This window comes from Pteronotus mesoamericanus, unplaced genomic scaffold, assembly GCF_021234165.1.
Source record: "Pteronotus mesoamericanus isolate MK-2021 breed Mesoamerican mustached bat unplaced genomic scaffold, CSHL_Meso_final contig_438, whole genome shotgun sequence".
NCBI classification, from domain to species: domain Eukaryota; kingdom Metazoa; phylum Chordata; class Mammalia; order Chiroptera; family Mormoopidae; genus Pteronotus; species Pteronotus mesoamericanus.
Genome location: NW_026555165.1, coordinates 491,236 through 518,153, shown reverse-complemented (window position 1 = coordinate 518,153; position 26,918 = coordinate 491,236). Strand labels below are relative to the sequence as shown.

Genomic DNA, 26,918 nt, shown 5'->3' with positions numbered 1-26,918 from the left:
TGGTTTGAGAGTCTAAGGAGGTTTCTACTCTCTGTCCCCTCCTGCTGGTGGGAGGGCAAAGTGCCAGTCTGGGGACAAGGCCATGCTGGCAGTGGGTGAGAAGCCTCACTGAGGCCACGCCAAGGCGGAATGTAAGGGGGAGTCAGGAAAACTGCCTTTTATAGACATGTTCTTTCCTTCCTTTCTTTCTCCTTCTCCCCCCAAGTTTACTCACAGCGGCAGTGCCACTCGCAGGCGCCCTGCCTGTGTGAGGCTGCCCTGGGCCGGCGGGCAGGCGACATCGCCCGCCCCTGCCCCCCCATCTTGCCTGCTAGTTGCCTGACCTGCATCGGAACCCACGGCGGGGCGGGGGGGGGGAGGGGGGAGAGAAGCCTTTCAGAGGCTGAATACAGTTGAATTCCGCGTCTTCGCTTCCCGCCTGCCCTCACCCCAGCGCCGGGAGCAGAGCCCTGCTTTCTTCTCGGGGTGAATGAATGCCGTAGTGTGTCTGCCTCCTCGGACTTCCCTAACCCTTTCTTCTCCTTGGCCACAGTGAACGCTCCGGGTTTTTCAGCCAACAGCCCACACTTGGCTTTTTGATATTTTACTAAAACAAAACAAAACACAACAAAAAACCCTACCCGGACAAAAAGTAAGGACCCCCCCCTTTCCTCCCCTGCGGGGATCCGAGCTCGCGTCGAAGGCTGGCTGCACCTGTCTTGCGCCCCTACCAGGAAGGGGTGCTTGGGCGGGAGGGGAGGAAGGAGGTTCTGCGCGCCCGAATCCGGAGAGAGCAGCCCGCCCACCCCCTCACCCGGCAGCCCGAGCGGCGTGTGGAGAGAGCCCCAGAAACCGGCCTCTGACGGTGCTGGCCGGGTGCTTGCCAAAAAATGCCCCTTGCATCTCAATTTCCCCGGCCGTTTCTCGCGCACGCACCGCTCGCCCGGGGGCCACCTGGGCTCTCCGGCGCAACCTCTTCTGCGCTTGTTCCCTGCTTGCCCAAGGCCGAAAGCAAAACGCGCCGCCAGGAGGGCGCAGGGGGCGCGGGGACACCCACCAGCCGAGCCCCGCAGTCCCCTCCCAGCCGGACCCAGCTCCCGGACTCCCTGTTACGGGAACGAGTGTCATTTAGATAGAGGACTGCGCGTCTGCAGTCCCCCTCCTCGCTCTGGGTGCCTCTCCGGGGTTCCTGGGCGCTCCGGGCGCCGTCAGCAACCCTGTGCCCCCCAGCCAGGCTCTCGGAGCGCTCCCCGGTCACCTCGGCCGCGTTCACGTTCCTTCCTCCCGCGGCCGGATTGCAGCAAAACCGGGCAGCGCGAGGGCCAAAAAGTGGGAGGGAGAGCGCCTTTCCGCCTCGCTCGCCAACTCCGCCTCCCCAGGCCAGACCCCCGCCAGCCTGACTGCAACTTTTCCCCTTCCGCCTCGGTTTCCCCGGTTTCCCCGGGCTCCGGGCTGCGGCTCCCGGACGCGGGGCCGCGAGGCGTGGGGCAGCCGGGAGGGCGCGCGGCTGCGGGTGGCGGCGCGGACGGGAGCGCGAGCCGGAGTGGGTGGTGGGTGGGTGGGGAGAGAGGAGGGGACAGGACGGGCGGGCGGGGAAGGGCGGGGGAGACCGCTTTCCTGCTGTTCCCTGAGGGCGGGGGGGGGGCGGGGGAGGCGGCCGGAGTGGGGAGGGGACAGAGGGAGGGGAGAGGGAGGGCGCCGAGGAAGACGCTCCGAGGACCCGGGAGGCTTCGTAGGGCTCGGAGCGCTTGGACGTTTCTGCAGGCGCGCGGCGAGTCATTGGCGGCGGCCGCCGCAGCTCCGCTGCATCTCCCTCCTCCTCCTCCTCCGCCTCCTCCCCGGGCTCGGGCGTGTGTGTGAGAGTGTGTCTGAGCGTGTGTGTTTTGCAGGTGTGTCCGTTTTAATTCTGCCCAGTAGGTGGGACTTGGTGACTTTCGCACCATTTTTCCTTTTCCTTTTTTTTCCTTTTTTTTTTTTTTTTTTTTTTTTTTTTTTTTGCCTCCCCACCGTCTGTTGCAACCCTGCAAAGTCTCGGAGTCGGCGAGCGCGGCTCGCTGCTCGAGCCCCCGGACCCGGCAAGCCGGCGAGCGCCGAGCCGGCCACCATGCCAGGCAGACCGCGCCACTAGGCGCTCCCCGCGGCTCCCACCCGGCGGCGGCGGCGGCGCGATGGTTTCAGACGCTGAAGGATTTTGCATCTGATCGCACGGCGTTTCAAAGGCAGAGGCCCCCTCCCCCTCCCCCTCCCTTGCCGTCTTTGTTTCCTTCCCCCCCCACCCCAGCTCTCCCCACTCCCCCCACCCCAACCCCCTCTCCTCTCCTCCTCCTCTTTTTTAGAAGCAACGATCGGAGATGGATGTCTCTCTTTGCCCGGCCAAGTGTAGTTTCTGGCGGATTTTCTTGCTGGGAAGCGTCTGGCTGGACTATGTGGGCTCCGTGCTGGCTTGCCCTGCAAATTGTGTCTGCAGCAAGACTGAGATCAACTGCCGGCGGCCGGACGATGGGAACCTCTTCCCCCTCCTGGAAGGGCAGGATTCGGGCAACGGCACTGGGAACGCCAGCATCAACATCACTGACATCTCGAGGAACATCACTTCCATGTAAGTCGACGCTGCTCCCTGCCCGCCTCCGCCGCGGCCGCGGCTTCCTCTCGCTCGCTGGCTCGTCAGCCTGGGGCCGGAGTCGGCCCTGTGCCTGCCTGCCGGCGCGTCAGGCTCGCTCTGGCTCGGGAGATGCTCCGGGCTGCGTGTGCAGGTGACTCTGGCCCTGTCCAGGCGTGATCAGTGATGCCTGTGTGCCTTTCCCGGGAGGGGACCCCCTGCCGGTGGCGAGGGCCTGGGGGGGGGGGGCGCCCAGCCTGCTCCCGCCCCCGCGCCCACCCGCTGCAGCTTGTTCCTAGGGTGCCAATCAGGTTCTTTTCCCCCCACTAAATAGCAACAGTTTGGCCACGCTCAAGTAGAATAAAGTAGATGTGGTTCGAGTCCCTGGCAGCCGCGGTGGCAGCAACAGCGCGGTGCTTAGTGTGGAGGGAAGGTGACAGATAGGGACTGCTCCGATCCGCCGGAGATGTTTAACTATTTCCTTTTGGAAACAGCACAACACGCTGACAAGTAAACAAGTTGCAAGCTGGCTGCCGGGGGTGGGGGGAGACTTTGGACATGTCAGGGCCGTCATGGATGCCCACCCCTTCCCTTCTCCCTGGCCTGCCCTCTCAAGCCCCATTTTTGGCATTTCCGAGACCCCCCCCTCCGATTTTTACCCTCCTCTGCATCTGGGCGCCTACTGCTCGTCCCTGGTTGGGCTTGGAGAACTGCTGCGGGAACTGGGAGCCAGGGAGGGGAAGGGGAGAGGGGCTCGCCTGTTTTGCAGACGGGGTTCGGATTCGGTCAGGCAGAGCTGTGTATTTGGGAGATTGAACTCTGGCCGGCCTCTGTGTGCTTCTGCCCCGCAGAAGTGAGACCCGTGGTGGCCTGTGCTGTCGTGGCTGTGTTTCCTTGGCAGGGAAGGAGGCAGAAGCATGGGCGGCGAGAAGGAGCGGCGGGAGGGGGGGCGGGGGGGCCAGGGAGCTGCCCATCCTTCCTCCCGCTGACCTCAGCCAGGGGACCCCTCCCTCCCTGCCATCCAGAGAAGGGTGGGGATGGCACTGCGATGGGTCCGGGGACGGCTCTCACCCACTTCCCCCCACCCCAGAACCCCTACCCCTTGGGGACCCCTGCCGTGGGCGGGATGCTGAGGAGGGCTTGCACTGAAGTCCTGGCCGGGGTCTGAGGAAGGCATTTGGGCGGACTTGGGGGGGGTGCGAAGCTGCCATTGGCGCTGCTCTCCCTGGCGCCAGCCCTCCCTCTGCCTCAGCCCCAGCGTGATGGGGCTGCAAAGCCCGGAGGAATTGCAGCTCTGCTCTCTCCAAAGCCCGCCAGCCCTCTTGGCTGCATGGAGGCCCTGCCAGCATTCTTGCAGCTTAACAGTCTGAGGGGAGTGTACAACCAAGGAGACGTTCCGGACTCTTGGCCCAGGAGACCAGCTTGACCCATATCTTGACTGTGCCATTCACCCACTCGCCCCCTTCACCCCGGGGCTGGCTGGAGACAAGATAAACAGCAAAGGACGGGGAGGGGGGCGGGCAGGAAGAACAGAAGGGACCCACTGTGCTTCGGCCACCCTGCAGGCCACAGCACTGCCGCGCCCCCGAGGATGCAGGGAAAGGGTCTGAAGAGGGATTGTTGGGGACACTCCGCACTGCAAGTGCACTAGCAAAGCTGCATGTGTTGGGGGTGGGGGGAGGTGGGGGCAGCTCCGTAGCAGGTCCACGGGCTCAGGAAATCAGCACCTGGGGGGTCCCCTGGGGGCTGGAAAGGAGGTGCCCCAGGTGCCCGCGTGGGTCTCTGGGGGCCTGCGAGCCTCGCCCAGCATGTGCCCTGCTCCGAGGACGTGTGCGTCTGTGGCAGGCCAGCGGGAGGCAGGGGCCCCCACAGCCACGCAGGCTTTTTCCAGCCGCGCAGACACGTCGCCCCTCTGGAAGCAGTGCTGGGGGGCAGTCTGGGAGGGAAGAGTGTGCCGGTCGGATGGGGATGCTGGGAAGGTTGGCAGCGGGGCCGCCTCCTGTCCCCTTTGGTCCGCGAGGGCCCCAGAAGGGCGTTCGTGGGGACCGTGAGCTGGGAGTGTATTGCAAGCTCCTCTGTGTGTGTCCCCATCCTTGTCTTAGGATTAGGACTCTTTGGCAGGAAGTCAAGACTCCTTCCCTTAAATCTACCCCAGCACCTAAGAGCCAGGGAACTGGATTCTCGTCAGAGCTCCTCTTGAGGGGCAGGTGGGGCAGGTCAGAGGTCGTGGGTCAGACGACCCTTCCTCGCCCCATCTTCTCCCCAGTGCCCTGTTATGTCTATGGCTGGTATCGACTGGGGTCCGGGAAGGGCCCTGCCTTCAAGCCTGGAGGCAGAGGACTGTGCAAAGAGGGAGGGTGTCGTGCTGGCCTGGGGAGCAGCTGCCACCATCCCCGTTTGACCCTGGAGGGAACGGAAGCTCAGGGCAGCGAAGTCACTTTCCCTGGGGCACACAGCCCCAGGGTGAGCCAGGCTTAGACCCCTGCTGGTCCCATCTGAAGCCCAGGCCCTCCACTCTGTGGAGCTGCCCTGGGGAACAGGCTGCAAGGACCGCCGAGGGCCCAGAGGAGTGCTCTGGGCAGGGGAGGGGGCTTCCTTTGCTGTGACCCAGAAGGGGGCTTGAGCTGAAGCCCGGGCTTTGCTGGAGAGGAGTGTGGTGCTGCCAGAGAGCAAGAGGCCCCAGCTTTCCCCCGGCCTGACGCCCTTGGTGCTGGTGCGTGCCCAGGGGTGCTGCTTGGGCAAGCCTCTGGGGCACGAGGAAGGGGATGGGCAGAAGCTTGGGGAACCTGGGGGCGCCCTCCACGACTTGCCGTCCTGTTCTGGGGGCCGTGGTCCTTTCAGGGGTGTGGCGTGGCCTGGCTCCTGTGTACCCATGGGAGGCTGGTCCAGGGCACCTCTGATGGGGAGGCTGCCTCCCCGTGAGTATCAGGAGGAAATCAGCTGCCAAGCATCAGGACAGAAGTGTGGGTCTCACCTCCACCCCTCCTGGAGCCAAGCTGTTCCCCAGGGCCCTCCCTTTTGGCCTCTTTGTGTGCAGGAGGCCAGTCCCTTTGCCACTGGCTCTCTGACACACAGTAACCTCACCTAGAAGGGTCCACGCGCAGCCGCGCCCAACCCAGGTTCTGACGTCACAAAGGCAGGAGGGTGGTGGCTGGGAGGCGGCTGCCTGGGCCCCCTCTGTAGGCCAGGCCTGCTTGGAGCTGGGTTGGACCAGCACACGCGCTGACTTTTAGGAAGGAAGGAAGGAGGCGGAGGGGAGAAGATGGCATCACTGGGCCGGGTGTTCCTGGGGTTGGCTCCCTGGGCTCGCGCAGACCATGGGCTCTTGACGGGAGTAGCAGCCACCAGCCGGCTCCGCGTGTCAGCCACCCCGGTCCCTGGCATTTGTGGCCCTCAGCCCTCCCTGCAGGCCCGCGCCCGGCTGGGTGAGGGATCGCCCTGAGCTTTGGCTGCGGGACGGGCTCCTTGATTCGCAGCCTGTCCTGGGATGTGGGGGCAGGCAGCCTCAACAGGCCCCGTGAGAGCTGGGAGGCAGGCAGTGTGGGCCAGGCCCTGGGCACGGTGGGCCTGGTCGGGAACCCCAGGACCGGGGTGGGCCTGAGGGAGGTAGGCTGAGGTGTGAGGAGCTTTGGCTTGTGATTTGGAAGGGGGAGTGGTTGCAGCCCCCGGGGGAAAAGGGTCCTTCCGGGATGAAGGTTGGGGACCTTGGACGGCAGAAGCCCTGGGATTTGGCCAGGAGGCTGGATTGTGATGGGTGGTGGGCTCCTGGCCTCCCTTGGAGGGACCTCCCTGCAGCCAGAGGCTTCAGCCCCTGAAAGCCAAGGCCAGTCCTCCGAGGGTCCTAGGGCGTGAGCTCAGCAGCACCAGGGGACGGGGCACATGACAGCTCGGGGCAGCACCAGCCCAGCCTGACCCGAGCTGTGAGAGCCCTTGTGAGCTGGACCCCGGAGGGCGGCGCCTGGAGCCGCGGAGGCGGCCCTGCTGCTGTGAAGGGGAGGGGCCGGCCTGCTCCCTGGGTGCTCTCCACCCTCGCCCTGCCTGTGCCTGTCAGCTGTCTCCTTCTGTCTGACCATCGGGTGGGCCAGCCCCCCACCCCCGCCGCCTCCCCCCTGCCGCTGGCTCCTGGGCGGCTCGGGTGGTGTGTGGTCCCCCTCCGATGGCCCCTGCCAGCACTTGGCATCTCCACTGCCGCCTGGGGTCCCCGCCTCAAGTGCTCCATTGAATGGCTTGTCCCGGGATCCCCTCGGGCCTCCAGTCAGCCGGTGGTAGGTGGATTCAGGACGGACAGGGACGGGATCCATGAGTCCCTTGCTGGGTTCCGGCCATAACCTGTTGGGAGCCACAGTGGACAGCTGTAGCCCTTCTGAGCCTGTCATTTCAACTGGGAATCGAGGTCCTTCCACCTTGGGCACACAGCATCCCAGGGCCTGAGGAGTGTAGCCGAGGTAGCTCTGCATGCCCCCCACCTTCAGGATTGGTGCTAAGCCCTGTGGCGCCCCCTTGCTGGCCATGGGCTGCCGGCCGTCCCTGGAGAGCCCTGGGCCACACCGTGCAGACTCCGTGGTGCAGACCAAGGCCGCACGCAGTGGGGGGGCGAGGGCCCACAGCCTCTCTGAGGGGCCGCCCCGGCCCCCTGGGCCCCGCAGGCGGCCCTGCAAAGCCGCAGATCGCTGCCAGGCAGGGGTCTCTGCTGGGCGGGAGAGGACAGTGTCAGAACTTTGATTTCAGATTATTCCTCTCTAGAAAAGGGAATATTTAATATATGGATTGAAGCATGTGATTTAATAAGTATGAGTGTGTGGGGGTTATGGGAGGAATTTTTTCATCGCTAAAGCAAACTTAATCAAAAAATGCTCGGTGCCCAGGGTTGTGCTTGGAAGGGTCTCAGCTTGAGGGGAGAGGGTGGCCAGGAGAGGTCACCCTGAAGCCCTGGCGCCCCTCTGGGCTCTGTTCCAAGGGGAGGTTGAGCAATTGAGAGGGGGCAGGGGTGACGTGAGGAGGCCGCAGGCTGGGTGGCGCAGCGGGTCTCACTCCCGATTGGGATTCCCACAGCCCCTGGTGCCCAGGTGGGGGCCCGGCCAGTTCTCACAGCCACCCGCTGTCCCCTCCACGTCTTGCCTGTGATCCCGGGTAGCAGACTGTCTTCCCCATGACACCCCAGCGCTCATTTCTGCCGTGTTTCCCCATGTAGGGTCGTGGAGTTTATTTCTGTGGTAGCTACTTGAGGCACATAAGCAGGGATTACGATGGGAATAGCCCACGTGTGAGGGACTTGTGGGGATGGCTTATTGTCCGGCAGTTGGGTCTGAGTGTGGCTGGAGTGGAGGATGGACCCAGCCTCCCAGGTCTGCAGTGGCCAGTGAGCCATCTGCTCCAGCCGGCTGTCACCCCTGAGCCGTCTTTGCTGCTGCTCTGGAACCCACGAGCACTCCTGCAGCCAGGCAGCTTGGCTGTGCCCACTCCATGGCTCAGTCAGCGAGAGCGAGGGCCCCAGTGGAGCCCGAGACCCCCATGAGGGCCCCCCGAGTCCTGCCTACTGCCCCGAGTGCAGGGCTCACTGGGATGCAGAGCTGGGAGGTGCGCTGCAGTTACCGCCTCCCTCGTGCTTCCTATGGGGGTCCCATGAGAGGCCCAGAGAGAGGCTGCGGCTTTTCAGGGGTCCGCTGGGTGCTGGGAGACTTTCCCAGGGGTGGGCTCTGCTTCCTCCTACTCTGCCCTGGTGCCCATTCTGGGCACCCTGTCAAAGCCAGAGCCTCGCCCATGACTGTGTCTCCCTCTGGGGCAATGTTTCCAAATCCGGGGTCCCCAGAGGCAGCAACTATGCGAGGCTGGCAGCCCCAGGGCTCCTCACAGCCGGCGGCCCACACCAATTAGAAATGCACTCCGCGAGGCTGCTGCTGAGCTGTTCACACCCAGGGCTGGGATGTCTGTGGACTCGGCGGCTCGGGACCCTGTGCTTTCTCTGCGGCCTCACCTCTGCTGCTCTCACTCCCCACCTTCCCCCCATCTGGTTTGTCCCATCAAAAGTATCATGGGGTCTGAGTGGTGGGAGACTCAGGGCTCCTTCCCCAGACAAACGTCATCGAGCGTGGTTTCCCCAGCAGCTCCTCCCGGGCCTGGCCTCTTCTCAGCTTTCGACAGATCCGTTCCCTCCTCGGGACCTCAGCTCTTTGCCTGTGAGCACTTACGGCAGCACTCTGAGGCTCACGCCCTGCGTCGTGCCTGCAAAGAAAAGGCTGTCGGAACCCGGTCACTAGTAAGATCTGGCCTCTATGAGTACTTCTGTTCCAGACACTGTTCCAGGCACTTCAGAGGTCATATGTGTCGCGGCAACCTTATGAGAGCAGTACTATTATTAGTCTCATTTTACAGGTGGGAAAACTGAGTTCCAGACCTGGCATTTACTTAACTTACGCAGCCAGTAAATGGCAGAGCAGTCTGGTGTTTAGCGTTAAGCTATATTGCCTTACGCCTAGTAATACATATTAGTGTACACATGTATGCACACGCTCACAGATATATGACTCTCATGACATGTTAATAAAGTAAGGGAGTGGGCATGAGGTTGAGGCGGATTCTCCCTTTGGTGATGTTTCAGTTCTGGGGGTGACACTCTCCCTGGCGGGGGTTGGAGGGGAAGGGAAATGAAGTAATGATGGGGGTGGTGCCGGCCCATCACAGCCCGGCTTCCGACGGTGCGGGAGGCTTGGGGGCTCCTGCTGACCTGCGGCCTCCCCAAGGTCATGGCTCAGCCCAGCCTCTTCCCTGGCCTCCTTGACCGGCCTGTGGCCTCCTGGCCTCGGAGGTCAGGCCAGTGCCCTCAGGAGACCAGGCGCCAGGGCAGGCTGGCGGGGAGTCAAGACGCTGGCGGCCGGGTCCCAATCCAGCCCCACTGTGGGCAGAGGCCCGGTCAGCAGGGCGGTGCCCCCGCCTGCCCATGGCTGGGGGAGAGGACCGGGGGAGTGGAGGGCCAGGAGCTTCTCCCAGGTAGCACTTGGGGCCCTGGGTGCTGGAAGCTGATGTTGAGGGCATCTTTCCATAGGGTGTCTGTAGTCCCCCCGGCCCTCCTCTTGCCCTCTCCTCCTCCAGTGAGCAGCTTTGACCCCCTTGGCCCCGTCTCTCTCCACCCCTCGCCCAGCCTGGCTCACGGGAGCACCCAGCTCTCAGCACGGGTGAGCTGGCGGCCCCAGCAGAAGGCAGCAATTGCAGGGCAAGCACCTTGGGCACACCCACCTTTGCTGCTGCGTGGGGGGACGAGCTCGTCCTGTTGCGGAACCTCGCCGGCCTCAGCCTCCCCTTTGGGGGTCGGGGTCTCTGGCCCACAGGGCCACGGTCAGGTCCGCGTGGCGTCGCACTCCCCTGGCGCTCTGCACCTGTGGGCCCTGTGTTGGTTATTTTCCTTTCTAGGTGTCTGGGAGTGTTTCTGAGTTAGGGAGAAAATCGTGACTTTGAACCATAAATCATCCAATTTGGAAAGGGGCTCAGAAATAACTTGTGCCAAACCCAGGTTTACAGAGGAGAAACCTGAGGCTCAAGAGAGGTGAAAGGACTTGGCTCAGCCACCCAGCGGGCTCCTGGCACCAGGCAGACCATTTCCCTGGCCTGGCTCCCCAGCCTGTGTGGGTCTCCCCGGCCCCCAGCCCCATCTCTGCTCTGGCCCTGAGGGATTTGGCTTCTTCCAGAGGTGGGAAAGGAGCTCTTAGCCTGCTGTGAAGAGAGATCAGAGAAGAAGGGAGCCCTCTTAGATTTGCGGTGCTATCCTCTGTCTCCCACGCTAAACTGGGCTGTGTGCATATTTTGGGGGTGTCTTCGTGCACCCCCAAGTGAGGCTCCTCTGTCCTGTGCACATCATATCTGAGGTCTTGTAAACAAGTCCTAAAGCCTTTGGCTTTGTGCCTGTCCAGCTTGTCTGCGTCTAGACCCTTGGTGGCCACCAGAGGGCAGTGCTGTGCATGAGACCGGCTGAGGCTGGTGGCTGGCTTCCCAGGCGTGAGCTGGGGATGAGACACCAGCCTGGTGAGATGTGTGCTGGCTTCCAGGGCTTCTCCTGAGGCAGGGCTGAGCAGGCAGGTTCGCTCTGCCCTGCAGGTCCTGCCTCAGCGGAGCCAGCTGGGCCTCCAGCCTGCCTGCAGCCCAGGGGTGTGAGTCTTCGGGACTCGAGCTTCCCAGGAGGCTGCTGGGAGAGCGTCCGCGGTGGACAGAGGCCGCCCAGAGTGCCCTCCTCCCCACCGCCTGCATCTCAGCAGCAGCGGGGGTGGGGGTGGGGGGGGAACGGACCAGCTTACTGCTGGGACAGTGGACATGAATGACCGGGCGCATTTGCTGCCCAGGAAGACCAGTCTTGGTGGGGACACAGAAACGGTGACAGATGATCACATGGTAGGGTTAGTGTCGGGGAACAAGTGAGCATTAACAATGGCCTCAGGCTGTATACGACATGCCAGCAGGCCCAGGTATGGGGGTGTCTCTCACCTCTCCCTGCCACTTCCCCCATGCCCCGCCTGGGAGCTATTGGACTCCAGGTAGCTGCTCAGTAAATACCAGGCCCTGATGTTTACCAGACACAAGAGCTTGGGGCTTTCCCTTAACCTCTCTAGGTCCTATCTCTGCTCTCGAGGTGCCCATCTCGAGTGACAGTGTGAAAGTGCCTTGCAGACTAGGGGGGTGGGCCCTGCCCGGACTGGTTGCTATTGCGTGTTTCCTGTGAGTGGCTACTTTCAGCTCTTCTCTGTCATTTTCAGGCGGTCGCATATTTGAGCAGATTGTTGTCTCGTTCTGTGCTCTAGTCAGTCTGTGAATGAGCCCAGTTCCGCTAATGCAGCTTTGGAGATGGGACGTCCCGCCTCGGTGGTGGGTGGAGCTCATGGCACTGGGGACTCCGTTCTGTCCCTGACCAGCTATACCACAGCAGCTGGACCCTGAGCGGCCCGTGGGGCCCTATTTGTAGCGGTCAGTCTTTCCCCACCTATTTATTTCTGACACTTTTTGAGGCTGGTACCCTAAATTGCAGGGATGAAACTAACATTTATGGCCCACTGAGCCAGAGATCATCTGTGTGTATAACTTTGCCTATTGAGGGCAACTACTAAATAAAGTATGAGATCACAACTATCCCTCTTCCTAGCTGGGATCCTGAGCTGGGTACTTTCCTTGATACTCAGTTTCCTCATCTGAAAAATGGGCATGATAAGAATAATACCATGTTATTGTGAGATTTCAGTGAGAACATGTGTGTGGGTACGTGTGTTCTTCCTCTCTTCCCATTGCCATGTCCCAGTGCATCGTCTGCACCACCATGGAGACTTTGTATGGCCTTCGTCCCTTGTCTCTGCTCCAGTCTCTCCTCTTGCCAGCTCATCTTACACGCCCGGACAGATTAACCTTCAAATCCAGGGTGTTAGTTAGAACAGTGCCTGTGCCCGAGCTTTTCAATGGTTCTTTTGTTTGAGAGGCAGCTCTGCGTAGTGGGAATAACAGTGGTTTCTTTGGCCAAACAGTCTTTGGTTTAAATCCTGGCTCTGTCCCTGCGCGAGTTTAGGCAAGTCACTTAACTTCTTCGAGCCTCAATTTGTTCATCTGAATAGTCAGGCGAACTCTATCCATCTTCCTGGACAGGTTGTGAGGATCCCATGAGTTTGTGGTGGGTGCTTGGCATGTGATGGGTGCACCAGGCCCAGGTGGCAGGTGCACAACAGGAGTCTCTCAGAGGTGACAGGCAATGACAATTCTGGGTCCTTGAAGAGTGGGTTTAGAGGTAGTTATGTGAAGAGAGTTACCCTTGAGCCAAAGCCGTGGGCGACAACAGAAGGTCCAAGAGGGCGCGTGTTTGAAAAAGGGCACAAAGTAGGTGAGACACGTGTCAGCTGGCAGAACAGTGAGGTTGCTATGGTTCCTGCCGATAGACTGTGTTGGGTCCCAAGTGGCAGAGTGTCCCAGGCAGAGCCTACCTGCCCCCCACTCTCCCCATGTCCTAGCCCCAGGGGTTGGATGCCAGGGATTCCTGTGCAGGAAAACTCAGCAGCACCCCATGCCCCACCCTTACAGACGTTGTCCATGTGGTTTCGCTGCTACTGCTGCCCTAGTCAGCTTCCCTTTCACTGCCTTTCTGGCCATTGCGATGGACTGAGCCTATCAGCTACAGACGGGGCTCCAGGGCCAGCCCGGGACAGAGGGTTTAGGAATCCAGTGACTCTAAGTCCCTCCAGTCTGCCCTTAAGAGCCTCTCACGCACATTCATTCCAGTTCCATGTTGAACCACAAGAGGGCACTAGACCATGGTCTCTGCAGAGAGGGAGGTGCTACTCTGCCTGCCCAGTCGTGGCGGTGCCTTAGATCAAAGCCGTGCAGGTGGCTTCTTCCCGATGCCAGCATCTCTGAAGGCCATGGCAAACCAGCCTGATTTAACCAGAGCTTGTGGCATGGAGTGCACTAGTAAGAGGCCATGGAATTTGGCATCAAACTTGGGTTCCAATACTTGCCACCCTCCTTGCTTGTTTTTCTGAACTTTGAGTAAGTTACTTGGTTTCTGTAGGTCTCACTTTCTTCACCTGCAAAGTAAGGTGTTGGGAGGTGTTGCTGTGGGGAATAAATGACACGATGTGTGGGATGGGCCCGTCAGAAGACACTCCGACTGGATATTTACGGGGTCTTGTTGGCCTGGTGGGCTTACTTTACTCCCCAGTAAACACTCTATGGTTCCCGTCCCCTGGGGGCAGCAGTGACCCCCAGTGGTCGGAGGGGAGAACAGCACTGTATTTGGACCTGGGGGTAGACCTGGTGGGGTGGCTCTGGCGGGCTTTGTCGGGAGTTGTTGGATATTGTTTGGGCAGATGAGGCTGAATCTGAATTAGGGGACATTGGCTCCAGGGACCTGTCACCCAAATTTCTCCCCCCTTAAAATGCCAGCGGCTCTGAGATGATTCTTTGAGGGCGTTTGTGTGACGGTGACCTCTGGACCAGTGGTCTCTGGTCACAACCGCCGAACACATATGTGCACACGGCCTACTTCATCGTAGCCAGCCAGCCCCGCCATCTCACAGCCAGGCCGTTGTGCTGGTCCTGGGCGGCTGCTCTTTGGGAGAAGCTTCAGCCCCATCGCCCCTCAGGTTGGCCTCAGCCAAGAGGCTCGAGGCCTCCGAACCGCAGCATGTTTATGTGGAGAACGGGGAGTCGACGGGTCAACGGGAAGGGCTCTTCCCGCCCGGACTGGAGAGCCAGACTTCGTTTCATACCCTTTGCTCAGTGTGTGTGTTGGGTGTGGGGTCCCGTGCGGAGACCAGGGAGTGAGAACTGCTGAGGTCCAGGGCCTGCTGGCACAGAACGTGCAGCCCAGAGAAGGGAGGGACCGTCCCTCACGGCAGTGTGGCCCTGAGGCTAGAGCAGGGGTGTCCCTGGCGCCCGGCCTCAAGCAGCCTCCTCGGGGTCCGCCTGAGACCAGGAGGGGCCTCGGCAGGTGTGCCAGGCTCGGAATGTTATTTAGTATCAGCTTTGCTCCAGATTGGGTTTCTGACTCCTTGCCACCTCTTAAGTGGCAGGCATTTTAACAATGTGGTGATAAGGCACCACGTGGGAAATGGCATGAGGAACGGGGAGGGGCAGGAAGGTGCAGTTTGTTCCCTGGCGGAAGCCTGGGCTCAGGCCTGCGGAGTGAGAGGAATGGGGCAGGGGAGGGGCCCCTCAGGCCCTGGCAGTGACCGGGTGGGCCTGCCTGGCCTCCTGGGTGCCCATGGCTGCAGCTTCTCTCCTCCAAGGGAGGGCCCTGAGTCCTCGGGATTGTCTGGCTCCTGTCCCTGGGGCAGGTGTTGGAGGGGAGGCCCCCATGTTTCATTTTTCAAAGGACCGTCCTCCTGGTGCCTAGCAGACAGCGGACAGGGCCTGGTGTTGGCAGCCCGCTCGGCCCGCTCAGCCTGCTGCGGAGGCCTGGCTGTGTCCGGAACTCAGCTGGGGGGGCCGGGGCCGGGGCCTGGCCGCCCGCCTTGCCGCCCCCCGGGGCACGTCCCGGCAGCTGGAGTGTGGCTGGCTGGCCCGCCTGTCTGTGGGGGCTGGAGAGGAGGGAGTCAGGCCTTGGTCCGCTTGGCCCGCGGCACCACCCGTATGCTGGGCACGTGCTGAGCCCCGGGATGCAATGCTGAGAAGGGTAAAGGCCGCGGCCCTCCCCCCTTGGAGCTGAGAGTCAGGTTTGGCCGGGAGTGGGGGAGAGTGGGCATTGGACAAGGGACCTGTTGCCAAGGGGCTGTCCCAAGGGATGCGGGGGCAGAATTTTAGAACATGTATCTGATGTCAAGCTTAAAGAAAAATGTATGGATATATGTGGAAATGTGGCTTCCTTCAAGTGGAGAGGGTGTGGTTTTTCTAAGTGGAGATTTAAGAAGTCTAGGTTACCTGTCCCCGGGTCCGCTTCTCACCGACAACAGTGGGATACTTGTCAGCGCTGGCCCCGGGCCCTGACGTGGACTCATCAGCCTTGCTGTTGCCCACAAGAGGCCCCGCGGTGTTTTAGGAGGCAAGAGAGGCAGATTGCATATCTTCTCATCGCTTTCTGACCGCCTGCAGGGGATTAAGGTGGGGGGCAGGTAGCTTCCTTGGAGGGCAAGCCGGCCGCCCGCGGGAGGGGCAGTGAGACCGGAAGGGAAGGATGCCAGGAACGGCGTGTTTGTGAGCAGGTTGCCGAGCGCTCTCCCCAGGCCCTCGTTCCTTCCCTCGCTGCCTTAGTCCACCGTGTTTCTGTGAGAACCTCTAATGGGCCGGCCCTTTCAGGGAGAGGTGGGAAAACGTCAGAGAGCCAGGCAGATGAGGTTTATCGCATTCTCCACGTCCTTATGGGACGTGTAAGGTTGAGCCCCCTTCTCTTGGCACCGGCCCCTGCTTGGGGGCGTCTGCCTCCAGGCGGTGGGGGAGAGGGGCCAGGTGTGCTGAGGGGCAGCCAGATTCCCTCAGTCCCGGAGGCCAGCTTGGGAGGAAGTTCTAGCAGAGGTGGTTTGTGGGGTAGAGGAGAGCCTGGGATGGGGTAAGGCCCAGGTTGGCACGTGCAGATGGCTCCACACGGTGGTGTAGGGCCAGGCCCACACCTGGCTGACACGCTGCCCGGCCAGCTGCTGGGCCTGCCCCGGGCCTGGCTGGGAGCAGCAGCCCCCTCGGACAGCGGCGCGGGGCTCTGGGGCAGCAGCGTGTAGGAAGAGCGACTGCCTCCCTCCCTGACTCCTGTCCAGGGTCATCGATTGTCTCTGTGCAAGTGCCTGGTCACTCTGCCCGCCTCTGCATTGACCTCCGCAGCCTGCGGGCTGTGTCCCATCCCAGAGACTGGCTGGCCTGCCCGCCCTCCTCTGTCCGTCACGCGCTCAGGGCTGCTGTCGCCGGGACTCGGGTCAGGCGTGCCCTGGCCTGGGAGCTGCACCCTGGCAGCCTCCCGGGTGGCTGCCCTCACCTGCATCACTGCGCAGGCGAGGGTGACAGAGTCACCCGCTGGGCTGAGACCCTCTGGAGCTCCGCCCATGTGCCCCTGTGACATCAGGCTTGTTACCCTCAGGGCCGGTCCCTCATGGGCTGGGGACCCTGGGAGCAGGAATTGGGTCTCACTTGGCCCAGGGTCCCCGGCAGCCTGCTCTGTGCAGCTGCTTGGTAGAGCCTGTCGAACGGGACGGGCTCGTGGCTTCCACCAGAACACGCCACAGGTGGAGGACAGACCCCTGGCCTGGTGGCCGGGGACAGGCCTCTGCCCAGAGCACTGCCACGTTGTTCTCTTCAACCTCCACACACAGTCTGTGGGCGTTGCCTTCCATGGAGGAATCTTCTAGAGAAACCTGCACTCATTACAGGGAGGCACGTGCTGTGTGGTGCTAGTGTTCCAGGTGCTGCCCTAAGGACAGCCTATTGTAGCTCCACTTCATTCTCAGCAAAACCCGAGGAAGCAGCTGCCACTGTTCTTGTTTTATGGGTAGGGAAACTGAGGCACAGAGAGGCTACAGACCTTGTCCTAGGTCATTCGTATAGGAAGTGCCTTTCATGTGCGGCCAGCCCCCACTGGCCGCTCGTGCCGGCCCTGCCCCCTCCCACGGTTCCCAGGCACCCTGCCGTGGCCACCAGCGCATGACCCCGGGCTGTTCTGGTTTTCAACTTTGGTAGTGGCAGAAGTGGGGCAGAAAGGGTAATTTGGGGTCCCTGAATTTCGTGAGGGCAGGTGATTTTGGGCCCATCCTCAGAGAATGTCCTCTGAGTGAGGGCTCTGGGGCAGAATGGAGTGACCTCCCTGGTCCTGTTGCTGTCACCAAATTACTGGGTGAGTCCGGGCAAGGTGCTGGCCATCTCTGGTGATTTTGGAGGGCGCTTCCCGCTCTGACTCCTGGCATTTCTAACACAGCAGTTGGCTGGTGTGGAAGGGTGGAGGGTCCTGAAGCTGCAGAGGGCTGTGTGAGGGGCAGGTTCCGGGGGAGAGAGAGTGTGGGAACAGGCCCTGGCGGTCCTCACGCTGGAGCGAATCCCCGTGTCCCGGAGAACTTGCTCAAGCACAGGCATTGGGCCCTGCGCCAGAGTTTGTGATTCCGATTTGTGGTCGGGCCAGAGGATGTCGTTCCAGAGCAGCCCCCCGGTCGTGCGGACGCTGCGGGTCCAGGGGCGCTCTTTGAGAACCACCGCTGTGTGTAGACTCGGGAGATCAGACGTGATGTGGTGTTCTGCAGGCGGCTCTTTAATGCACTTTCCCAGGTTGCAAAATGCTTCAGAGCCCCCATGGTAGGCAAACACCGATGCGCTTGCAGGCACACTCGACGGGGCCCGCTCAGGTGCGGCATTCCCTCTCCGTTCCCTTCATCTGTCCTCTCTGCACCCCAAGAGTGGTGCCTGCCTCCGTCCTGACCTTGGCCTCCACGCTTCTCTTCCCCACGGGGCTGGACTTGACCGGGCCGGCTCTGACCCACGTGACCCAATAGGTAGCTGAGAAATGAAGGCACAATTATGTTTTCCGGAATGCCCTTCCAGATGATAGAGTTGATTTTAAAAAACTCTTTGGGAAGCATGGAAGAAATTCTGTAACTGCAGCTCAGGAACCTAGGTTGGATCCTCATGGCTCCCAGGGTGAAGTTCAGACTTCAGCATTCGCGTTCAGGCTGCCGCCCTTTACCCCCGTGGGAACCCTCTGCCCAGCCAGATGGAAACTTTCCCAGGCGTTTTCCATCCTTAGGCTTTTAGTCAGACTGCATCCCCTGCCCAGAAGCCCTCTGGCCTTCATTGGGCCCACCTGGGCCCTACCTGTCACTCAAGTCCCACCTTTGAGATGGTCTTTGCTGAGTAGACCTGTGTGCAGTGATTGTTCTAGCTTCCTGGTCTCTGGGAACAGCTGCTGTTTCTCCAGCACTTCCTGTGGTCCAGGAAGTTAGTATGGCACCTCATTTAACCTGGCCATGTGAGTGGATGGCAGCCCGCACTTCACGGGTGAGCAGATTGAGGTACGGGAGCTTGCCCCAGGCCACTGTGTGAAGGACAGGGTTAGGACTCAAATCCAGGCTGACTCCAGAGCCCACGTCCCAAGTGCATTGCAGCAGTGTGACCAGGTGCAAGGCGACAAGGGGCAGGCTCGCGTCATCAGGAGGGGAAGAGGTGAGGGAGCCGTGGTGTGTGGACGTGATGGGACACCGTGCCGCTGTTGCAGTGCACACCTTGTTCTCTGTGTGGCAACGTGGCTGTATTTTGAAAACATAATGCTGATAAAGGAAAAGCAAATTGCAGAATGATATACCACATCCATAATATTAAAAGCATAATGACAAATACATGGTATTGTTTATGGACACAGATATATAGTAAAAAGATTAAATCGTGGTCCAGACACAAACCAATTTCACGATAGCACAGGGCTCTGAACTTTATCTGCACTCTTTTCCTCCTCTGTCTCTCACCCCGCCCCTTTTTGAGATCTTGGCACATGACAAAATGGAAATATGTGTTCATTTCAGGTGATGGGTAAATAAGGTGTTCAATATATAATCCTTTGTTTTTCTCTATTGCAATAAAACGTTAGAAGCCTTAAGCAATAAAAAGATGATCATACCCGCCACATTTGCCATTTGCCATTTAAAAAAATACAGGCAATGGTAAATCATTGTGTGAGTTTGCCAGGGCTGCCATAGCAAGATACCACAGAGTGGGCCGCATCAACAACAGAAATTTTGTTTTCTCACTATTCCGGAGGCTTGAAGTCCAAGGTCAAGGCATGGGCAAGGTTGGTTTCTTCTGAGCCTCTCTCCTTGGCTTGTAGACGGCCGTCTTGTGCCTGTCTTCACACGGTCACTCCTTTGGGTGTGTCTGTGTCCTGATCTGTACTTCTAAAGATACCAGTCATATCGGATCAGGGTCTGCCCTACTGACCTCATTTTACCTCAGTCACCTCTTTAAAGACCTGTCTCCAAATATAGTCACGTTCTTGGCCACTAGGGCTTAGGACTTCAACATAGAAATCTTTGGGAGAGGGGAGAGACACAGTTCAGCGTATAAGAATAATAAGACAACACAACTTGCACATCCACTGAAATTAGAGTCTTTCTTAGACTTTCTGGACACAGACACCTACAGAAGATGGTCAGAGCTGAATTTTTCTCACGTTTTGGTGCCTCTAGTGGCTGGTCCCCTAGACATACCGCCTAGGCCGGCCTGTGAGCGCAGGGCCCTGTGGAAGGGGTTGCACATTCGTTGGGGAGACAGAGGTGGGTAGGGGAAGGGCACACCGAGCGAGTGCCAGGCCAGGGAGGGGCCTGCAGGCCGGCGCTCTGGCTGATGGCAAGGAGATGCGGGTGGCAATAGGCAAAACAACACCATGCCAGACGCACTATCGCTGTCTCTTATTAGCTAATAAACTAATTAGCTAATTTGTTAATGATGTCAGCAGCTACCAGGGACCCCTGCTTTTGTCAGCCACCCATTTAGTCACCCCACTTCCTCACAGAATGACGACAGACTGGGATCCCAGGCTCCGGCGGTGTGGTTAGCAGCAAGGACTTTCCAAAGAGTGGGCCACAGAGTAGGGCTGTGCAGTTGCTTTCTTTAGGGGACATGTAAGGAAACAGGATTCTCCCTACTCCATCATTGGATTGTGAAAATTCTCAAGCACGCACAAAATCTGAAAAATTTACAGTGACCATCCATGTCCGGCACCTGGACCCAGCAGTTGCTCTCTGCTCAACTTGCTCCAGCCCTGGGTCTGTCCATCTGTCCGTCGCTCTACCCACTCAGTATGCACCCTGCTTCCCTGGCACCTTATGGAGTAGATTGCAGATGCTTGTGCAGGCCCCTAAATGCTTTAGTATGCGTGTCATTAAACAGGAGTTCAGGATTTGTTTTCATCATTTCTTTGGAGGCAGTACTTACAGCCAAGGACATGCATGAATCTCACATGAGCGTTCTCGGAGTTTGACAAATGGAACCCAAACCCAGCCACATCCAGAGCACTGTCACCCCCAGAAAGTTCTCCCACATCCCTTTCCAGTCAGTCTCTGTCCCTACCTCCCCCGAGGTAGCCACTGTTCTGGTTTATTTTCTCCATAGTAGATTACTTTTGCCTGATCGACAGCTTCATGTACATAGAATCATACAACGCACCTTGACAAAATGTCTTTGAGGTTCATCCATGTTGTTGGGGTAACAGCAGTCTGTCCCTTTTGCTTGCTGAGTACTGTTCCATTTTATGGAAACCTGTGCTTGTTTATCCAGCGTCCTGACTGTTGGAAGCCTGGCCGTTCCTGGCTTTGGACTCTTACGGGTGCATCTGTTTTGAGTGTTCTTGCACAAGGCTTTGTGTGAACACGTGCCTTCATTTGTCTTGGGTCTGTCCCCGGACGTGGAATTTCTGGGTTGTATAATACATTTATAATTAACTTTATAAAAAACACTGTTGGATCTTTTTTCAAAGTGGTCGTACCAGTTTATACAATAGGACTTGTTCTGATTAATCTGGGTTAGGATAGACCCATGCCCATGACTGATCAAAACAGGTCCTATTATATCTTTCTTGCAAATGAGGAAGTTGAGGGGCAGAGGGGTGGCATCTCTTGTTCAAGGTCGCCCAGCTGGGAGGTGGCAGAGCTAGGATCCTGTGTGACCACAGACTCCTTCACAGCCTGAGGCTGTGCTGAGCTCGAGGGCGCGCTGGCCCGCCCGGCCTGCGGGGGCCGCCTCACAGCCCGCGGCCGGGGTCGTGGACGGAGGCACTACCAGGCTTCGTTCCTTCTGCGCAGGGTGTCGCGGTGCCGGGACAGCGACGCTCCTGGCCTGGGATTCGTGGGGATACGCAGAGCTGCCAGGGTTGCCGCATGTCACTCAGGTGTGTCGGGGTCCTGCGTCCTCTGCAGGAACTACGCACAGTGTGTGGTAGGGAGGCTGACTGGAGGCGGGGGTGCTTCCGGTGAAGCGGGGCTCGGGGAGGAGAAAACAGCCCAGCCCTCCTCTGAAGAAAGAGGCAGAGTTTTGGAAGGCCTTAGGTAGGAGTTTCCAGCAAGCACAGCACCTCTGAGGTGGGAATGGACCGGGAGTGTTTTGCAGGGATGGAAAGAAGGTGGAGGGGGTGGGAGGGTGAGACTGGAGAGGTCAGCAGGCCTCAGCATTCTTGGGAAGGGGTTTAGATTTTAATCCCAATGAAGTAGGAGGCCTGGATGGTTTTTCCTTTTAAGCTGGAGATGATTCAATTTACATCTTAAGAGAGGGGTGCAACAGACGCGTTCCAGAAAGCACCCAGGCTGGTGGGATTCCATGGAGGCACTTAATGCGGGCTGGGCACTCGGAGCAGGTTCCCAGGGGAAGGACAGCCACGCGGAAACCTGAGGGACAAGCAGGCATCAGACACCTGGGGGAAGGCGCCCCGGAGAGAGCAGGGGCGCCCCGGGGCGCACGGCGTGTGTGGGAGCTGATGCTAGGCACTGCCTTCGAGGAAAGGAACAAGCTCCCACTGCGAGATCAGCCTGCAACGAGACAGAGGCAGGGCCCAGGTCTGTCCCTACATCCGGGGTCCCCGGCGAGATGTGAGTGGTTTCTGCACCAGCCCTCCCTGGACAGCGGACCGTTTGCTCCTGAAGGGGCTGCGGCGGCCACGTGCTGGGCACATCCCGGCCCTTTGGTTGCTTGGGGGTAGCCGTTAAGGGTTCACAAGCGTCACTCACAGGCTCTGGTTCTGGGTCTGGCTGTAAGCAGGGCAGGCACCGCTTGAGCTGGTTCTGTGGCTATGCCGTCCTAGGCAGAAGGGGCAGCATGAGGCAGCCCTGGGAGCAGGAGGGCCTTCAGGGAGCTGAAGGAAGCTCATTCTGGCTGCAGAAGCGGGGAGGGGCCAGACCACGCCAGGCCCTAGGAGCTGGGCGCCTCCCATGGGCAGCTGTGAGCGGTCGAGGATTTTGGTTCAGTCTTGCTTGTCCTTTTCCTGGGGCTCGGTGTTGGCCCGGCTACGCCAGTGCTGAGCCAGCACGTGAGCCTGCGAGTGAGCATAGCGATGGGGGAGCGTGCAGCGAAGGTCAGGGTCGCTGAGAGGCAGCCGTGGGGCCTGCGAGGGGCGGATGTGGGGGGACGGGGGGCGGAGTCCGCCACACCTTTACCAGGAGTCCAGGCTGCCTGGCCTGCCGGCTCAGGAGGAGGCCGCGACCCTGGACCGGGCGTGCCGTGATGTCGGTGGCCCCTGCAGACGGCCTGGCGTCACTGGGAAGGCCCCGGGCTCTGTGCTGGCGGAACGCAACTCTGACTCAGGAATGCCACTTGCTAAGACGTATCTGTTTATTCAGAGATTTAATTAACATGTTTAAATATTAAAGAGTAAACAACGCGTGTCTAGTGGGACTCAACATTTACCAGCAGAAGTTCTGACGTGTTTAATGATTTGTGCTTTCCAGGCCCTGAGAGCTGTGTTCCTGGCTTTGCCCTGAGGAGGCCCAGGTTCCTCAGAGAAGGCAGGGGGTGGGCCGAGGAGAGCGGGGAGGAGCGGGGGTGGGGGGAGGCAACGAGGAGGAGGAGAGGGCGAGATGAGAGGTGTTTTCTGAAGAGGAGGAGCTGTCCAGGCAAAGGAACTAAGATGCCACACATCTGTGTTTGGCCTGTGCAGCGGGAAGAGACTTTCCGGTTTCTGGACAGTGAGTCCAGGCTGCAGGTAAAGAGGCCAGGGGATGACTTGGCCGTCCTTGAAGGGGTCTTCACCTTTCACGTTGGGGGAGTGGAGGGTTCTGGGGTTTCCCCTTACAAGGATGCCTGTTTTCTGTGCTCACACTTGTGGGACCCCGCTTCTCACCATGATGCCCAGGGGCCCGCTGCCCCGAGAGGAGCCGCCCCGCCCGGGGGACAAGGCCCCAGGCAGGTGAGAGGACCTGTCAGCCCTGCGGCTGGAGTTCTGAACCCAGAGGGGTTCCACAGGTGACCTGTGTCTATATGGCTGTGGACGAAGTCCTGGGTGCTGAGGGATTACACTGGGATTATTTATTGGCAGTGCGCTCCACGGTTTTAATTTTTTCTTTTTGCTTATTCAGGCCTTAGCTCCAGAGGAAAATAGCCTGGGGTGGCTCCGAAATAGATTCTCTCTGCCCCATTAACTTATTCAGTGAGTTTAATGGTCCTTCTTCCCTTCAGCCTTGAAGCCATCATTAGAAGGCAGAGATTTATAAAAGCAAAGACACTGAGCCTTACTCAAACTTTTGCTCTGGGTTGGGGGAAGGGCAGGGGTGGGAGGGGAGGCGTGGTGGGGGGACCTGGCACCCCTTCCCCCTGGGCCGTGGGTGCAGCTGGTGAGCAGGCGCTACCCTGGGGCAGAAGGCCGAGGTGGGGCTGATGGTTCCACAAAACTGCAGCGTCCTGGCTTTCCCCGCTCTTGCGGGTGGGGCTGTTGAGGAGCGTCTCTGAAATGTGACCAGAGGGCTCTGGGATGAGCTTCCCCTGTGCTCAGCGGGCCTCTGGGCCCCGTCCCGTACACCCCACGGCTGCCCACCTGCTGCTCCGGGTCAGTTTCCCGAAAACCACATGTCACCCAGCAGAGGATCAGTTTGCCAGAAGCCTGTTCTCCAGCGTCAGGCGACTAGAGGGCCTGTTGCCCGAATGGTCTACCAGCGCATGGCCAATTTGCCAACAGGCGACTCACTGGAAGCCCGTCTGCTGGATGCTCGATGTGCCAAATTTACCAAAACTCCGATTGAAGGGATACAGTTATTGAACTGAACCAAGTCAGGCCACGGCTGTCAGTTCGGTTCCGTCCCAGTCAGCCCCCAGCCGTCCCTCCATTCTTTGAACATCTGTGAGGCGCGGAGCCAGACTCTGCAGAATGCACCAGGTCTGGGCACGTGCCCCTGCTCTTCCAGGGAGGGTGGCTGTGACGCGCCAGGTCGCCACGGAGCGGGATGTGGAGGGCGTGCGTTTAGGGAACCTTTGGTGAAGGAGCCGGCACACGGGTGTCCCTGATGCCCCTGACCCCACCGGGCGGCTCTGCGAGGTGATCGAGGTCATGGATGTGACCAGACAGGCTTGCCTTTGGCTGCAAGTCACCGAAGACTGACCGGTGGTTTGGACTAACACAGGGGTCTATTTTCCTAGCGTGCAACCAGGCAGTGAGGGCCTGGGGTTGGCGCAGCAGCTCAGGGACGTCCCAGGCGGCACCTGTGAATCTCGCGGCCTTTCTCTCATGGCTTCCAGGTGGGAGGCGGAAGGAGGGGCCAGGAGGAGGGTGCGCCAGGAAAGCCGGCTTCCCAGGGGCACCCCAGGCCCAGAGACACCGCCCGGGCCCGGCTCCTCCCCCTCCTCCTTCCCCTCTCCCCTTGCTTCCTCATCCTCACCTTCATTCATTTGCCACTTGCTTTGGGGGCCCTCTCCAAATAGCATCTGGGGGTTCCCTCTGCAGAAGCTGGCGCATTCTTGGGGTCTGCAGAGGGGCGGCCGAGCGGTGGGTGCGCCTGCAGCTCTGACTGGCTGGTCTCTTCAGGATCCGGCAGAGGGTGCAGCCCTGTGCTCTCAGCCCAGTGGAAGAACCGCATCTGCTTGAGCCCCGTAGTTGATGTTTTTGTGCAGAAATGGCTTCTCGCACTTAACAAAACCCAGACTATATTGCAAAGAGACCCCGTGGGAGCAGGGGTGGAGAGTCACTGGGGTTTCTGGATGGTTTTCCCCTGTAGTTTGATCTCAAGGTTCCTTCCCTCTGATTACCTCTATCCTCACCCTCTCTGCAGCACACACCCCATGAAAAACACCCTCTTTCTTGCATTTGCTTGGTTTTGGTTGGCATTTAAATTGGGGGGGACTTCACTAAATCAAAGAGAATAAAGTGGAGATAATTATGGGGGGGGAAGCAAATGATACTAAAATAGTCAGCTTTTTGAAGGAAAAGTCTGCCTTTCTGCCCCCCCGGGGTAGTTTCCTTCCCCAGCCCCTCCTGTGAAGCCCTCGCCTGGGCTGAGCGTTTGGGGGGCTCTGCTGGAGCTGTGGGGGCTCCCACCACCCCACCTGCCTACGCGGTGCCCGGATCAGTTGTGTGGCGGCCTCCTCCCGGTCAGGGGCCGGCTGTGTCTCCGCAGCACTGTCCTCTCAGCGCGGCCATGGTGCGCCTGGTGCTGCCTGCTGGGTTCCACGTTCCTGCTGAAGAAGGGGCGTCACTGGCCAAATGACACAGTGACAATATAGCAGGTCCTCAAATGATGTCCTTTGGCTTGTCGCGGCTTCTCTGGGATGAGCCGGAAGTTTCCAGGGACTTGACATCGGGCCTCTGCCCCCAGCTCTCAGGCTGTCCCGGTCCCGGACTCTCCCTTTCGTCCTTTCGCTCTTGGTGCCGAGCTGTGGTGTCCGGAGCAGGCGTGGTCCCCTCCTTGCGGGTAGGATCCTGGCCTGGACTGGGGCCTCACCCCTCTCAGGCCCAATGTTCCCACGGCAGCTTCTGATGGCGCCCTGCGCGGTCCGGGGTGTAAGGCCGCTGGTCCCCTCCCTGAGGGTGCCGCCTCCATGTCCGGCTTCCCCTCAGATGCACCTTCTGCCTTCCCGACCCCGCCCCACTACGAGCAGTGACGACCGCCGCAGATTGGGCTCCTCCTGGGCGCTGCCACGTTTCGCCCTCCCGCGGCCCACGGAGCTCCATGTGGTGATCGTGCCTGTTTCCCGTCCAAAGAGGCGAACGGAGACTCAGGACGGTGTGGTTCTTGTGCCAGGGCACAGGCCGTGCAGTGGCAACGCTGCCCCACACATGCCACAGCCCAGTCCTTACCCCGCACCCGCCCGCCCTTGCTGTCCATGGCCTCTGCCCTCTTGTCCCTGGTGCGGCCCTCGCCTGCCAGCTGGTCCCCTGCCCGGAGCATGTGGGCCGGGGAGGGCCTCGGGTGGGCAGGGAGCCGTGCGGCAGCAGGGCACAGCTGCGCCTGGCTGCCACCCCACCCCTGCCACTCACACTTGGTGACCCAGGCCTGCGTCCTCCTGGGGGCCTGAGCGTGACGCAGTACCCAGCCAGCTGGTCAGGGACGGTCTACTCTGCTGACTCTGGGAAGGTCACTGTCTGCTCTGGGGCCATGTGCTGTGGGGCTTCAGCTGGAGCTGCTGGCATCTGCCTTCTGCCGAGTCCCAGCTGCCTCCCAGCCTCCACCTCCTGTTTGCCCCCTTGGCCCTCGGAGCCTGAGGGGAGCCCACGGCGGGGTGCTGGCAGCCCAGCATCCCCAGCGGATTCCGTGGGCCCCACAGCGCCCCTTGTGTCTCTCTCGGTTTCTGACTGACTGCGGCCCGCTTAGTCGGTCAGGACGGCTCCCTGGGCCTCAGTGCCTGTCTGCTCGTCATCATGGCACTTAACTCAGAGGGTGGTTGGGGAAGTTCTAGGCGCGGAGCAGCTGGCACCCAGCGCTCCGGCGGTGGGCACCCTGCCTCCAGTAGGCTGCCCGGGTTAAGGCGCCGATTTTCAGCCATGCTTGGTTTACGACACTGGCAGTTCCACACAGTTCGACGCAATACCTGGACAGCCTGAACATCCCGGGCCGGGCTTTGAGCTCCGCGTGCCCGCCTCGGTCTCCCCACTATGAGGGGGAGTCCCGGGACAGTCCCTGGGTGATGAGGAGTGCAGTGCGGTTGCTGGAAGGCAGTGTTGTGGGTAAGGGCACTGACTCTGTGGCCTGCCCGCACCCGAGCCCCGGTGCCGGCGCTAGCACTGCTACCCGGGCTCCCTGTGGTGCCCGCCTCGCGGAGCTCTGCAACGCAAGCCCCCACTGTGTGCCGCCCCGGGGCCGCGCCACACGAGGGGACGCCACACGAGGGGACGCGTGGACTCGTGTGTGTGTTTGAGCGGGGCTGGGAGATGTACCCACGCCAGGGGGACAGAGCTTCTGCGTTCAGACCCATGGTCCCACTGGCTGGCTGACCCCCGTGCCGCGCT

General features: G+C 60.3%; 1 protein-coding gene across 2 annotated transcripts in view; it reads left to right on the top strand.

Annotated features, from left to right (window-relative positions):
• Positions 1-2,330: 2,330 nt before the first annotated feature.
• NTRK3 (neurotrophic receptor tyrosine kinase 3) overlaps positions 2,331-26,918 on the top strand; it is a 258,426-nt gene continuing 233,838 nt past the window's right edge. For both annotated transcript variants that reach the window (XM_054577572.1, XM_054577573.1), the window contains exon 1: positions 2,331-2,578. In XM_054577572.1, coding sequence (XP_054433547.1) covers positions 2,331-2,578 — 248 coding nt within the window. The remainder of the gene's footprint in view (positions 2,579-26,918) is intronic.